The 14,176-nt window shown below is 66.7% G+C and overlaps 2 protein-coding genes across 5 annotated transcripts in view; one reads left to right on the forward strand and one right to left on the reverse strand.

The window, feature by feature from the left end:
- The window catches only part of PRR7 (proline rich 7, synaptic), a 5,035-nt gene extending 1,833 nt beyond the window's left edge, over window positions 1-3,202 (forward strand). Inside the window, exons 2-3 of one of the 3 annotated variants that reach the window (XM_027643647.1) lie at window positions 1,801-2,442; window positions 2,545-3,202. In XM_027643647.1, coding sequence (XP_027499448.1) covers window positions 2,142-2,442; window positions 2,545-2,960 — 717 coding nt within the window. In that variant the 5' untranslated portion in view covers window positions 1,801-2,141 and the 3' untranslated portion in view covers window positions 2,961-3,202. Of the gene's footprint in view, window positions 1-1,800 lie in introns of all 3 variants that reach the window. The other 2 variants (XM_027643648.1, XM_027643646.1) reach the window with 2 other exon arrangements.
- Window positions 3,203-3,285: 83 nt separating this feature from the next.
- DBN1 (drebrin 1) lies at window positions 3,286-11,094 on the reverse strand. 2 transcript variants are annotated; one of them, XM_027643643.1, is made up of 15 exons: window positions 10,890-11,094; window positions 10,187-10,242; window positions 9,974-10,086; window positions 9,714-9,788; window positions 9,491-9,637; window positions 9,252-9,329; window positions 9,013-9,164; window positions 8,794-8,857; window positions 8,624-8,683; window positions 8,354-8,468; window positions 7,085-7,222; window positions 5,886-6,017; window positions 4,290-4,852; window positions 4,106-4,208; window positions 3,286-4,022 (listed from the first exon to the last, which is right to left on the reverse strand). In XM_027643643.1, the coding sequence occupies exons 1-15, from the start codon at window positions 10,931-10,933 to the stop codon at window positions 3,952-3,954; spliced, it is 1,911 nt and encodes a 636-aa protein (XP_027499444.1). In that variant the 5' UTR covers window positions 10,934-11,094; the 3' UTR covers window positions 3,286-3,951. The 2 variants fall into 2 exon arrangements, with proteins under 2 accessions (XP_027499444.1, XP_027499445.1); XM_027643644.1 differs by lacking the exon at window positions 7,085-7,222.
- Window positions 11,095-14,176: the final 3,082 nt, after the last annotated feature.

The following is a 14,176-nucleotide window of genomic DNA, read 5'->3' on the forward strand; positions in this document are numbered from 1 at the left end:
GCGCGCACCGGGCCCCCTCCCCCGCCGCCCTATGGAGCCGCCGCCCGCCGCCTGAGCCACGTGCGCCGCCGCCGCCGGTAACGGGAGCCGCGGAGGGAGCGGGCGCGGCGCCTCCGCCTGTTGCGCGGTGCGGGGGCAGCGGGGCCGGGGCGGGGGCGCGCGGCGCGTACCGGGGCGCGCATCTCCGGTCTGGCCTCGGCGGGCGCGCGCCCCGGGGGAGGAGGAGGAGGATGGTGATGAGGAAGGGGTGCCGCGCCCGGCACCGAGAGCGGGGAGGTTCCCCGCCGGGGTGTCACCCTCCCGGCGGAGGCACCGGGCAGAGATGCGACGCGGGTAGCGGGGCCCAGGCCGCGGCCGGGGGCAGCGGGGCGGCCCGGGGATACCGGCGGGGCCCGGCTTGGCGGCCGCTCCGCTCCCCGCCCGGTATGAGTGTCTCCAGCCCGGCCCCGCTCCTCCCCCAGCCCGCACGTCCCCGGCAGCCCCGCTCCCCCCGCACGCCCCAGCTGCGAACGCCCCCGGTCCGCGGCGCCGCCAGCCAGCCCTGCACCGCTTCCTGGTGTCCCCCCGGCCGTCATCCCGGGTCTCGACCCGTGGCCCTTCCCGCACGGTGCCCCCCTCCCCGGGGATGCCCAGGCTGCCGGCGCGGAGCCTGTTGCAGCCGCGGCTGGTGAGCCCTGCCTGCACCCAGTGGCCTCAGCCGGGCAGCGGGGACCCCCTCCCCATACACCTACATCGCAGCACTGCCTCTGCCCACGCGTTTGTCTGCCCGATGGAGCAGCCCCCACTGCCTGCCAGTGGCCAGGGCCCCTGACCCCTTCCTTCTCCATTGCTCCTTCCTTCCCCATTGCTTCTTCCTTCCCCATCACTCCTTCCTTCCGCCGGGCTCGGCCCTCCGGCCCTGCCAGCACCCTCAGCACCTGGTGGCACTGCCGTCCCCCTTGCCGGCAGCGTGGCCCTGGCCCGCGGGGTGGTCGAGCACCCTGCACCCCTTCGGCTGTCTCTGAGCAGAGCCACATGAGTGGTCTCCCAGCCCTCAGCTGCCACCGCTCCATGCTCACCCTCCTCCTTGCTGCCGAGCCCGTTTTCTCCCACACCACCACAATGAGAATCCTGATGGGTGCTTACTTGCCTGCCTGCGAGCACCCATGGGTGCTGCTCCCTGTGCACTGAGGGGCACACCTGCCCCTGGTACACACCATTATCATTCGGTGCTGGGTTGGACATGGCTGAGCTATCACCCTGCCTGAAGGCTGGGACCTGGCAGGGGTGATGGTTTCCATCCTCACCACTCCTTGGCCCTGCATTGCTGTGTTGAGGTGCCACCATCCCCTGAGCCCCCTCGGGTGGCTGTGAGGCCAGCGGTGGCCACAGTGCACATGCTCTTGCAAGCGCCACGTGCCACAGGGAACTGGCAGCTCTGCACATCCCTCATTCTCCCCGGGGCACCCCAGGGCACCCTGCTCTGTGGCAGCACAGAGATGAATGAGCTGCCTGGGCTCAGCAGCCAATTTGGGGTGCACTGGGTGAGCAGGAGAAGGGGATCCCAGTGGGCACCCCATGATCTGAAAGGTCAGGACCACAGCATCCATCTCCTGCCCCAGAGTTCCCGGCAGTGCTGTGGAGGGGTTCTGGGTGGGGTGTGCAGGTTTGCAGCCATGGAGGCGATGATGGGGTCCATGAGGGGGGCCAGGCACGGTTCCTCTCCGGCTGCGGGCACTGCAGCGCATGTAGAGCGAGTCACCATGGGAACAGGGCGTCCACGTTTCTGTGTCGCTCACGCTCGCGTCTGTCTCGTTGCAGGGCCCCCACCCCGGCGGTCCCCCCCAGCGATGGGCAGCAGGACCCTGCCAGCCCCATCCCCCCACCGCCCGCCCCGCCGGCCCCCCGCCCCGCCGCCCGCCCAGCGCACCCACGCCTGACCCACCCGCTCCAGCCCCCCCCCAGCTCTATGGCAAGGATGGACCCCTGACGGCAGGCACCCGCGGGCCAGAGGAGACGGCGCCGGGCACAGCCCGGGGAGATGCCCTCGGCGGCCCTGACAGCATCGGGTCCTCCCTGACCCTGCCGCCGCCCTGAGCATCCCGTCCCCCACCCCGAGGGCAGGGAAAGGCGGGGGCCTCCCCCCGGGTCCGGCAGCCAAGATGGTGATGTCCCAGGGCACCTACACCTTCCTCACCTGCTTTGCGGGCTTCTGGCTCATCTGGGGCCTCATCGTGCTGCTGTGCTGCTTCTGCAGCTACCTGCGGCGGCGGGTGAAGCGGCAGCAGGAGGAGCGGCTGCGGGAGCAGAGCCTGCGCGCACTGGAGATGGAGCCACTGCACTATGAGGGTTACAGGGGCAGCCCCCCCGGCATCGCCATTCCCCACCGCCTCCGCCTCGACCCCCACCATCATCATCACCCCCACCACATCCCACCCCCCCGGCCCTGGAGCTGCCGGCACGGTAAGGAGCAGGGAGGGGCTCTCGCATCCCCGGAGCACGTGCCTCCCCCTGTTTTGGGGGGGATACGACGTGAGAGCCAGAGCGCAGCGCTGACGGCAGCAGGGGTCCGGGGGGGGCTTTGCCTTGCAGAGTCGGACCTGTCAAAGCCGCCGTGCTATGAGGAAGCTCTGTTGATGGCAGAGCCCCCCCCACCATACAGCGAGGTGCTGATGGACACGCGGGGGCTCTACCGCAAAATCAACGCCCCTTTCCTGAGCCACGAGCGGCTGGAGAAGCAGGAGCAGCCCCCCAGCTACAAACCACTTTTCCTCGATGCCAGCTATGGTTCAGCGCTGCACCTGCCCCGCTCTGCCAGCCCCGGCCCTGCCTGCCCGGACCTCTATCTGCAGCAGGAGTGTTCCCCACGCATGTTTCCCAGCTGGACGGACTCAGAGCTCAGCAGCAGGGACACCTATGAGCCGGGACCCTGGCATCTCCCGGTCTCCATGCCCCTCTTCGGCAGGACTACCGCTGTGTAACGGCAGCCGCGGGGGACCCCCGGACCTTGCCATGCAGCTGGGGGGTGGGTGGTTTTGATTGCCCATGTCACCTCGGGGACACCCGCCCCGGCGCGGGCCATCGCCGCCGGCGCGGAAGGGGCTGGTTCCCCGTCTGGCCCCCGCCAGCCCCACCATGGCCGGGGTCGCTGGGGACCCGGACTCTGCTTTGTTTCTTAAATTTTTTGTTTGTTACAGTTTGAGAATAAAAGTTTGTGGCTCGGGTTTGCCTCCCAACAGGCTGGCATCATGGGACCCCCACACCTCTCCCAGCCCTCCCTGCCCCCCCAGCAGGCTGCAGCCCCCGTGGGAGACGCTTTATTTATTAACAGACATGAGCACACTGCCGGTACAGAACTTGTGCTTTCCAAAAAGTTTCCAAGGGGAACAGGGGGAGAGGGGCCAAGCAGGGGCCAAGCAGGAGGGGATGGGGCTCCCAGCAAGGAGGGAGTCGGGAAGGGGTAAAAGCCCCCACACCAGCTCCCTGCTGGGATTTGGGGGGGGACGCCGCTGGCCGCAGCCTCGCCTCGGTTGGGTCACTTTATTGCCATATTCATTTATTATTATTATTATTATTATTATTATTATTATTATTTCTTTTCTTTGAACTCGTGCAAAGTACTGGGGGACTCCTGGGGGGGGACACGAAGAGAACGAGGACCCTGTCCCACAGCCAGGCAGGGGATGCGAGCGTGTGTGTCGTCCCCCCCAAAAAGGGACGCTGGGGTATCAGGGGGGGCTAAGGGGGGGCTGGGGGGCTGACACGGCTCCTACCGACAACTTAAAAAAGAGAGGAGAAGGGGGGGCTGTAAAAGGTGCCCCGGGGCGGGGTTGCAGCGGGGCGGCCCCCACCTGGAGGCCTCATCCTGCGGGGCCCCAGTGGGGTGAGGGGGGGGCCCGGCCCCTGGCTGCAGCCCCCTCGTGCCCCGCGCCGGCCGGGGCAGGCTGCCTGCGCCGGCAGTGGGGCCTGGGCTTACAGGGCCCCCCCAAAGCTCTCCTCCTCCTCAGGCAGAGGGTCTGCATCCCAGCACGTGATGTCGATCTCTGGAGGACAGGGAGGGGGTGATCAAGATGGCTTGGGGTGCCCCATGGAGGAACAGATCTCACTCCTCACTGTCCTAACTCACCTGGGGGCTTGTTGTAGAAGACGGGCTGGGGGGCTTTGGCCGACAGCTCCTCTGGGGGGGGCACCTCCTCCTCTTGGGACTGGCTGAAGTAGCCCTCGCTGGCCTGGGGGGTGGGGGGCAGGTGGTCAGGACCCCCCAGCCACCCCATCACACCCTGACCTCCTACCCCCCCAGTGGTGCTCACCTGCTCCCCACGACCTGGCGTCCCGTCCTTGGGGGCCATCTCCCCATTGGTGATGGGGGGACTCTCTCTGCCCGGACTGTCCTCCTGGGGCATGTGCTGGCAGCCAAGCCCCTGGGACTGAGGGTCCCCCTCGCCAGCTGCTTCATCTTCCTCATCCTCCTGCTCCACGTCGCAGAAGGTGGCGGGGGGCTCAGGCAGCTCATCCAGGCTCAGCAGGGCCCCCTCCTCGGGCAGTGCGGATGGGGGGGCTTCGGGGACAGGGGCAGCAGGCAGGGGCCAAGCAGCTGGGGGGTTCGCCCCATCGCTCTGCCACAGGTCGATGAGGCTCTCGGGGTTGGGAGCCTCCCCAGTCTGAGGCTCGGCAGCCATGGGCAGTGGGGAGGGCTCGGTGGGCTCCAGGGTCACCAGGTCCCCCAGGGCATCACCCCCCACTGTCCACACCGACCTGGGGCTGCTGGGCTCATCCCCGGGGGGCTCAGTGGCCTTGTCCTCGGGCCCCGGGAAGGGCCAGTGCTGCTCGGGCGTGGCTGGCCCGGGCTCCTGTGCGCTGGGGCTGGGGGACTCTGCAAGGAGGGGACAGCAGTCAGTGGGGACAGACACCCTCATCCACGGCTGGGTGTCACCCAGGAACAGGGCGGCAGCTGGAGGGGATTTGGGGTCCTATGGACCGGGCACAGTGTGGGGATGCTGCAGGGATGGGTGGGAGTGGCTGTACAGGGAGGGGACTGTGGCATGCACCAGGGGACCGGGAGTGAGCGGACATAGGGAGGGGGCAAGGTGATCCCTTGGGGAGTAGCTGGAAGGCAGAAGGGGCTGTGGAGGAGGCGGGAGAAGGGAAAGCCGGGATGCACCGTAAGATGCCAGGGGCCAAGTGGGGATGTAGTAGGGACACATGGCACCTGCAGCAGAACTGGCTTGAATGCAGTGGGGTACAGTGGGGCAGAGGGGATGCACAGGGGGATGCAGCAGCCCTGGCAAGGATGGTACAGTGGGACGGTGCAGATAGGGCAGCATCGCACTGGGATGTGCAGCAGGGACAGCCAGCAGGTACAGAGCACGGGGAATGCACTGGAGATGGGGGGGATGCATGACGGAGGCTGCAGCAGAGACAGCAGGGATGCACTGGTGTCAGGAAATGCACTGGAGGCAGCAGGGACGCAGCAATGATGGCAGGGCTGCACTGGGGGATGCAGCAGAGACGGCGGGGATGCAGCGGCACGGAACAGCAGGTACGGCGGGGATGTGTTGGGGGACACAGCAGAGACGGTGGGGATACACCAAGGGGTACAGGCAGGACAGCATGGATGCACTGAGCGATGCAAAGGCAGTTGGCAGAATTGCGGGGGGGGCTGCAGCAGAGCCAGGGGGGCTGCAGCAGGGAATGTGCTGTGGGACACAGCAGAGATGGCGGGGATATGCTGAGGGATGCAGATGGGACAGCACAGATGCACTGAGCGATGCATGGGCAGTTGGCAGGGCTGCAGGGGGGGCTGCAGCAGAGCCAGAGGGCTGCAGTAGGGGATGCACTGTGGGAAACCACAGGGGTGGGCCCAGGCAGCCCTGGGCAGGGGGAGGCAGTGCCAGCCCTGCGCCCACCTTTGGGCGTTGCCGGCGTCTCGTCAGCGGACGCGCGGGTGCCCGGGTCGCCCAGCGGTGTGGCGGCCGGGCTGGGCTCGCAGGGGCTGCAGCCCGCTGCTGAGGCCTTGCGGAAGGCGTCCGACTGGCTGCCTGCGGACAAGGGAGATGGGGTGGCGTGGGAGGGCTGCCCACATCAAGGGGGAGACCAGCACCCCAGCACCGCTCCTGCCCCACACCAACCCAGCTGCCAGCTGCCAAATGCACATCACCATGTACCAGCCACCATGTCATCCCTCCTAGGTGGCAGGGCAGAGGCTCCTATGGCTGCAGCAACCACCATGACCTCTCTGGGCATCCCTACCACCCCCAGGAGTCCCAGGCCCTGCACCTGCCAGGCACGGGGACGGGCAGCCCCGTACCTGCTATGGTGCACACTGGCCCTGCCCACACGTCGCCTAGCTGTGCCCTGGCACTGCCCTGGCACTGCTTTGCCCCTACAGGTACAGCTTTGTGCCCTGTCACCCATGCCTGGCAGGAGCACAACCCTACATGGCCCCCCACCTGCCCTTTGGCACAGCTCCACATGTTCCAGGGCATCACTTTTTCCATCCCATGCTGCTCCATGGGCACAGTCCTGCATGGTTCAGGGCAGAGACTTCCCATCCCCCTCTGCCCCATGGGCACAGTCATCCCATCCCCTTCTTCCCTATAGGCACAGCTCCACATGATCCTGGGCACAGCCCTTTCCATCCTATCCTGCCCCATGGGCACAGCCACATGTGGTCCTGGGCACAGCCTTTTCCATTCCACACTGCCCCATGAGCACAGTCCTGCATGATCCAGGGCACAGCTGTCCTGTCCCATTTATGCTCCATTGCTAGAGCCTGCCCTGTGCCCCCTCTACCCCATGGGCACAGTCTGCTCCATCCCACCACAGAGCATCAACTCCCCAGGCATCGCTCTGCCCTGTCCCCATCTGACCTACGGGCACAGCCTGCCCAACACCCCCTCCCCAGGGGCACAGGCCCAGCAGGGCATGCCAAGTGCCCAGGGGTGCAGGCACGGTCCCGCCTGGGTGCCCGACCCCTCAGGGTGCCCACGGGAGGGGCGATGCCTCTGCTGTCGGTCCGGTGTGCCGTGGGGCTGGGGGGCTCTGGGGCAGCTGCCCACGGTTTGGCCCCCTGGAGCTGTGTGCCCGCGAGCTCCCAGCTACCTACATGGGAAGAAAGAGGAGAGATTTGGGGTGCGGTGGCAGGTGATATAGGGGAAGGGGGTCCGTGGGGGGGAGGAGGAGGAGGAGGAGGAAGAAGGCGGCCCACTGTCAGCTGTCTTTATGAAAGGACAGTGAAGACGACCTGTGAGAGAAAGACAGACGGACGGACAGACGGAGAGAGAGAGAGAGAGAGAGAGAGAGATGGGTCAGTCCCTGCTCAGCGCAGTTATGGTGGGGCTGGAGCATCAGGGCACTGGGATGGGAAGCCAGACGGATGGGAGGCAACACCGACAGCATGGCAGGAGAATGGCAGGACAAGAGGATGGAAAGGCAGCAGGACAGAAAGATGGGAGGGAGCACTGCCTGGCCAGGGGAGGAGAGAGGCCAGAACAGGGCTGTGGGACCAACTATGTGCTCAGGCACAGCACAACTCCACAGTGTGAATCTACAGCACAACCCATGGCACAGCCCACAGCACTGCCCCAAGGCACAGCACCACAGCACAACCCCACAGCACAGCCCCACGGCACAGCCCATGGCACAACCCATGGCAAAACACCACAGCAAGGACACACATCACAGGCTCCCTCCTTGCACAGCCCCCCCAGCACAGCACCATGACACGGCCCCACGGCTGGAGGCACTCACCAGGACAGCCAGCCCCTGCCCGAGAGCCATAAAAACAATTCTGGGGCTGGACCCCAGACTGTGGGGCAGCCTGGTCTCTCCATGGGGCACCCCCTGCCAGCTGGCAGCACACTGAGTGCCCCACATCTGCCTCACTCACTCCTGCCCCTTTTAGCTGTCATCATGGGACGTGTTCCCAAGCAATCCCTGGACCTCCAGCTGTCTCTCCTGCTGTACCAACCACGCACCCAACCTGGCTGCTGGTGCAGTGCTGTGACAGGTGAGCGGACGACACTGAGCAGGGAGCAGGGTGAGCCCCCTTTTGCTGAAAACACCCCAACATCCAGCCCTGCCAAGCTGCCCCAGCTGCAGGGCCACGTGATTTGCGGTGGCAGCGGCGGTGATAGTGGCAGTGATGGTGGCACAGCAGAGGAGGATGACCCCTGCCATCCTTGTGACCTTGGCACCCAGAACCACGATGCCAGGGATGGCAAAGGGTACATACACACACCCCCCATTGCATCCCTGGTCCCTCCACATCCCACTGTGACTTGTTGGGTTGTGACAGCACACTCACCTGCTCCACAGGCCCCTTTAGTCTCTCAGTGCCCACCCCCCTGCCCACAGCCCCCCCTCAGCCCCTCACCTGTCCTGTGACTGCCTGGTGAGACAGCATCACTGCTGCCTGATGCCACTCGCTCCTGCTGCTTGAAGAAATCCCGGGGGTTGTCGGGCCGCTGAGCAATGATGGCAGCAGCCTCCTGTGTGGATGGGGGAGGCTGAGCCCCACTGCCCTGGTGGTGTGGGGCTGTGGGACCACCCTCCATGCACCCCCTAGCTGCATCCCCATCCAGCTGTAGGCACTGCTGGCTGGGGAGAGAGGACCAGCACCAGGCATGGCCATCACCGCACTCACCTCCACCTCTGACTCCGATTTTCTGAACTGCTGCCTGTCATCCTCCTCTTGCTGGTCCCCCTGGAAAGAGATGCGGCATCACCTCCCAAGCTCTGGGATGTCCTGGGCATCCAGCTGGGAAAATTCCTTCCCCGGGGGGAAGCCCAGTGGCAGTCCCGACTCCAACTTACAAAGATGGACTGCTCCTTCAGGCGCTGCCGGGCCTCCTCCGCCTCCATGCTCTGCTGCTTCCGCCTGCCATGGGGGCACGGGGGAGAGGCGCTGGGCACCGGCTCCTGCCAGTCCCTGCCCCAACCCCACCCCATGAGGGACACCCATGTGCCCACCCAGCCACTCACAGCATGTGCTCAGCCATCCCGCACCCACATCCCACCCAGCCCCTGCCGTGCCTGTGCTCCTCAATCTGCTCCTCCCGCTCCCGGTAGCGCCGCTCCCTCTCCTCCTGCTCCAGCCGCTCCTGCTCCATCCGTTCCTGCTCAAACCGCAGCCGGGCATCCAGAGCCTTTTTCCGCTCTTCCTCCTTACGCAATTCCTCCTCTTTCTGATTGGGGGGGGGATGAATGAGAGGGCTGCCCATCACTCACCCTGCCTGCTCCCAGGGGTTACTGGTTGCTCCCCCATACCCCACCTTGGCCTGTTCCCAGAACTGCTCCCGGTTGAGCCGCTTCATCTCCACGGTGGCATCAGTTTTCTGGTAAGTGGTGCCCTGGGACGGAGGAGAGGCAGGGGGGGTGGAGGGGCTGGGATCAGCGAGGGGGGATGACAGTAAGCAGCACACAGGGTGAGGGGCTGCAGCAGACAGGAGCCCCAGGCGGGAGGGATGCCCCAGACCCGCCACCATCGCCATAGCTGCCATGGGGACATTACCACGGGCTCGGCGTTCTCGTCCTCGCGCAGCCGCAGGCGGTGCAGCACCGGGCTGGAGACACGGGCCAGCCCATTGGAGAGCCGCTGCCCAATGGCCCCTGGGTCAATGTCCTCCACGCTGCTGGCGTTGACGATGACATCGACACCCTGGGGAGGACAAGCAGCCATCAGGGTTCAGTGTTGGTGCCCCGGCAGCATCATCCCTCTCCCCAGCATCACCCACCTGGAAGAACTCGGCAATCTTGGCTACATGGCTTGCGCAGGCGCATTTGCGGGCATCTGGTACATCCTCGCCCACCTGTGGCAGCCAGAGAGGGGCTGAGCTGGGAGGGGCAGCAGGGTGACCCCCACCCCACTGACCACCACGGGACAGCAGGACTGTGGGGCACCTGTACCCCCCTGGCCACCTCCAGCTCCTCGCTCATACCCAGCCATTCCCCATGGGCACAGCCCCCCCTCAGCATGGCCCCCACAGACACTCACCCAGTTGACGAGTACATATTTGGGGAGCACGGCCTGGGGGTCCTTGACGCTGCAGAAGCCATACATCACCTTCTGGATCTCAAAGTGGCCGGAAAGCTCCAGCAAACCTCCACCTGCCACAGCACCGTCAGCTCACGTCCACCCAGCACCAGGAATGGGTGCCAGGGAAAACACTGGCAGAGCCAAGTCAGTGGAGGGGACAGAGGACCTTACCTCCTGACGCTGCCAGCTTCAGGTCATCAGAGCCATCCTCATACGTGTAGAGGGCCCTGGGGAGACAGTGTGGGTGAGCCACGGCCAGAGCAAGTGTGAGGAGGCCCCCTCAGAGGTCTCCCCATCCTGGTCACACTGAGGTCAGGGCAGGCCCTGGGGGAATGGCTGGTCCCCAGGCTACCACATAGCCACACCAAGCCTTTGTCCATCACCATCATCAAGGGCCAGCTACCAGGCAGGGAGGGCAGGATGTGGGGCAGGTCTCATCCACCCATCCTTGCTGGCAGCCACAGAGCATGAGGAGCAGAAGTTTTGGGGACAGAACGGTCATTTGGCCACAGGGACCCACAGACTGCTGTGCCACAAGCCACCACAGCCTCACAGCTCTTGGCATACCCATCCCTGTCCCCCCACGACCCTGCCAGCTAGTGACCAGGTTTGGGGACAGCCCCGTGCCCCCAGTAGGAACCCAGAGCTGCTCACGTGCCCGTCTGCGTGAGCCGCCAGCCCAGCAGGCACCAGGCTGGGGGAGGATGCCGGAGCACCATCAGCAGCAAATCAATGTGCCGCCGGGGTGTGATGGGGCCGTCATGGAGACTGTTCCTTGGAAACCGTTCCCAGCTGATGGGAAACCCCCTGTCGCTCCCACCGTGCCCTGGCCAGCCCCCCCGGGGGCTCCACGGGGACCCCCACCAGCCCGCACCTCCCCAGGGGCACACAGCCAGCAACAGAGGGGGGACCACGCATACCAAATTGATCCAGGGCGGGTGGGCGAGGGGATGGATGTCGCTAGGCAACCAGCATCCTCCGTCACCATGGCAACACCCCCCCATCCCAGCTGGGATGCAGCTCGCCCCGATGACGAGGTGATTAGTGAAGGGGAGCGGGGGAGGCAGGCAGGCAGCGGGGACCTGCGGGGCCTGGCAGGCACCCAAACCTGCCTGCCACCGTCACGCGCTGCACCCGGAAAGCCGGGGCCGCCCGTGCTGGATCCCCCACATCCCTGCACCACGGCTCTGCCGATCACCATTCGGCTGGTGGTGCCCACACAGCGCTTATTCAAGCCCCCAAATCCCTGTGGTGCTGGGCAGAGCCGTCCTCACCCGAGCTCACAGCTTCCAGCCACAGCCTGGGGGACAGGAATCAAGGGTCCAATGGACACAGCCACCCCCAAAACGGGGCCATGCCTGGAGCTAAAAAGCAGGGGGAATGCAGGCAGGTGCCTAACGGGAAGAGGGCCTCCCTCCAACCCCAGCACCCGCCGCCCCCCACGCCCCTGGCAGCCAGCCGCAGATAATTGCACCAACAAGATTGACTTTAATCCGCACATCCCGATCCCGCTAATCGGCTGCCCCAGCCGGCGCCAGCTTCCCGGCCTGGAACAGCTGCAAAGTGCCGTCTGTGATGCCTGTGCCGGGGAAGGGTGGCAAATGTAGCCCCTGATCCCCCAGGAATGGGGGAGGACAGCAGCAGTTTGGGGGAGCTCAGGGCCGCGGGGTGGAGGCTGGCAGGGTGGGATGCAGCCGCCTGCAGATAGGAGGAAAGAAGTAGGGCAGAGCCACAGCATCACTGCCTGGGGAGCCCTGTGGGTGCTGGGGGCATCCACTGCCTCCTCTCCCTCCTGAAACCCTGCCATGCTGGGTGGTGTCTGAGCACAGGGCTGATGCCTGCACCCAGGGATGCTCCCAGGGCAGCTGGGACTTGCCACGGACACAGCCCAGCAGCATGGCCTGACCCCACACCACATGGAGGTTTCCAGTCCATGGGACAGAGGGGTCATGGTGGGGCCAGCAGCATCCCCCCGGGGTGCCCCCAGTGACCCACAGCCCAACAGCATCACCATGACCCCCTGGCTGTGGGGACCAGAGGTGCCACAGCAGGTGCTGGCAGCACCGTGTATCATTTACCTCCCTTCCATGGGCTTTAATCCCTCCACCCAACCCATACAGCCCCTTCCTACCCCAGGGCTCCAGGTATGTGGGTCACCCTGGGTGGAGGTGGCCCATGCAGCCCAGGGAGGGCTCCCTGTAGGTGGGGGGCTCCAGCAAGGATCTCCCATCACTCCATCAAGGAGAGCATGCCCCCACTGCCCTTGCATCGCCCCGCTGCTCACTGGAGCAGGCAGAGCAGTACCTCTGGGTGCCAGCAGCCAGGGCTCCCGCAGCAGCCCACCCCCCACGCCATGGCAGGGTCACATGGCCCCAGCCTCCCCTCCCAGCCCCGGTACATGTGTTTCCAATGTAGCTGGGAGCTCCAGGGAGTCGGCGTGCTCAGAAAGCAGCACCAAATTCCTTTCCGATCGAGTAATGGGCCCCAGCAGCCTTCGCGGGGCCGGGCAGGGGGAGGGGATGGTCGGACCCTCCAGGACCGGGCTGGAGCAGGGGGAATCCCAGACTAAACACAGAGATCCTGGCTGGGCAAGAGCACGGCATCCCCCGGCACTGGCCCAGGACCAGGCTCTGGCGCGGTGTCCTCCCAGACCCTGGCTCAGTGAGGCTGGGCCCCCACTCCGTGGGACTGTTCCCATCACCTTGCCCGATGCAGCCCCCCCAACATCACCCCTTATCCCGCACCCCGGCATCGGGCCCTGCACCGGGGATGCTGGCAGCCCGGTGACCATGGGATAGAGCAGCTGGGGACGACGGCAATCTCAGTTCCGAGGATGGGGATGAAGAGGGATCACTGCCCGGCCGGGCTCAACGCTGGAGAGGCGGGGGGGGGACCCGGCATCAGCACTCGCCTTCCCGGGAACCGATTTTGCTGCTCTCAGCAGCTTTGGCAGGGACGGCTCCTTTGCAGCGGATGCCGGGAAGAGAGATGTACCCAGAGCTGACGGCTGCCGCCTGGCCGGCAACACGCACGGAGCTTGCCTACAGCGCCCTTGGGCTGCCAGCGGGGCCCCACGGAGACCGCAGGGCTGGTGGGGACCAGGACCTACCCAGGCCCACACAGCACTACACAGCCCTGTCCCGAGAGCAGGGACCCGGCTAAAGATGGGCGTGTGCCCGCCTGGGCGGTGGGTGCAGCCCAGCTGGGAAGTGGGTGCCCCAGCTGTGTGGTGGGTGCACGGTAGCCCCCTCCCTGCCCTCTCCGAGAGCATCATGCACAGCATGCACCCAGCACCCACAGTGCCCAGTGCCCCGGCTCTGCCCAGCGAGCTGCACCCTGGCGTACCGGCAGCATCCCCGCACGGCACAGGCACCCTGGGGGGTAACGAGGGGGTCTCGGGGAAGACGGCCCCAGACGGCCCCAGCCAGCCCCACGGCACCAGGGTGGTGTGGGAGATGCGGGTGGGCGCTGGGGGACACGGGCTGGCGGGGGGTGATGCTCCCTGCAGCGGGGCCTGGATCCAGCCGGGCCCCAGCACCGCAGAACCGGGTGCCCTGCACTGGGGGCAGGACGGGCAGGGTGGGCAGCCGAGGGGTCCCACCGGAGAGAGCCACCCCCCACCCTAAGTCTGCAGCAATCCCAGCCCACCGGGGCAATCCCAGGCCGACGCACCGAGGCCCCCCAGGGATGTGGCACCCCCGGAACTTGGGGGATCCGGGGGTAGCGGGGCGGCGTGGGATGCTTGGTGCCTCCGCGGTCGCAGGCCTCGCCCTGCCGGGCAGCGGGACCGCCCGCTGTCGGGGCACCGGCGGCGCCGGTCGGGGAGCGGGGCCGGGCTGGGGGCGCCCCGATCCCCTCCCCATCTCCCGCCCCCCGGGCGCCCCTGCCCGCGACTCCGGCTCCAGACAATGGCGAGGGACCGGGGCCGGGCCCAGCATCGCGGACCCCTCGTTCCCGGCTCTCGCTGCCCGGCGGCGGGTCGCGCCGGGCCGTGCCGGGGGCTCCGGGGGCCGGCGGATCCCGGCGCTCGCACGTGCCGGCCCGACGCAGACAAAGCGGGGACCGCGCCCCGGCCCGGTGCGGCGGCGGAGGGCAGGTGCGGGCACCGGGGGCGGCGGGCCGGGCACACCCCCCGCCGCCCCGCCCGCCTTTGTGTGCCGG

The sequence above is a fragment of the Corapipo altera genome, unplaced genomic scaffold (genome assembly GCF_003945725.1).
Source record: "Corapipo altera isolate COAL_440 unplaced genomic scaffold, ASM394572v1 75, whole genome shotgun sequence".
Classification (NCBI taxonomy): domain Eukaryota; kingdom Metazoa; phylum Chordata; class Aves; order Passeriformes; family Pipridae; genus Corapipo; species Corapipo altera.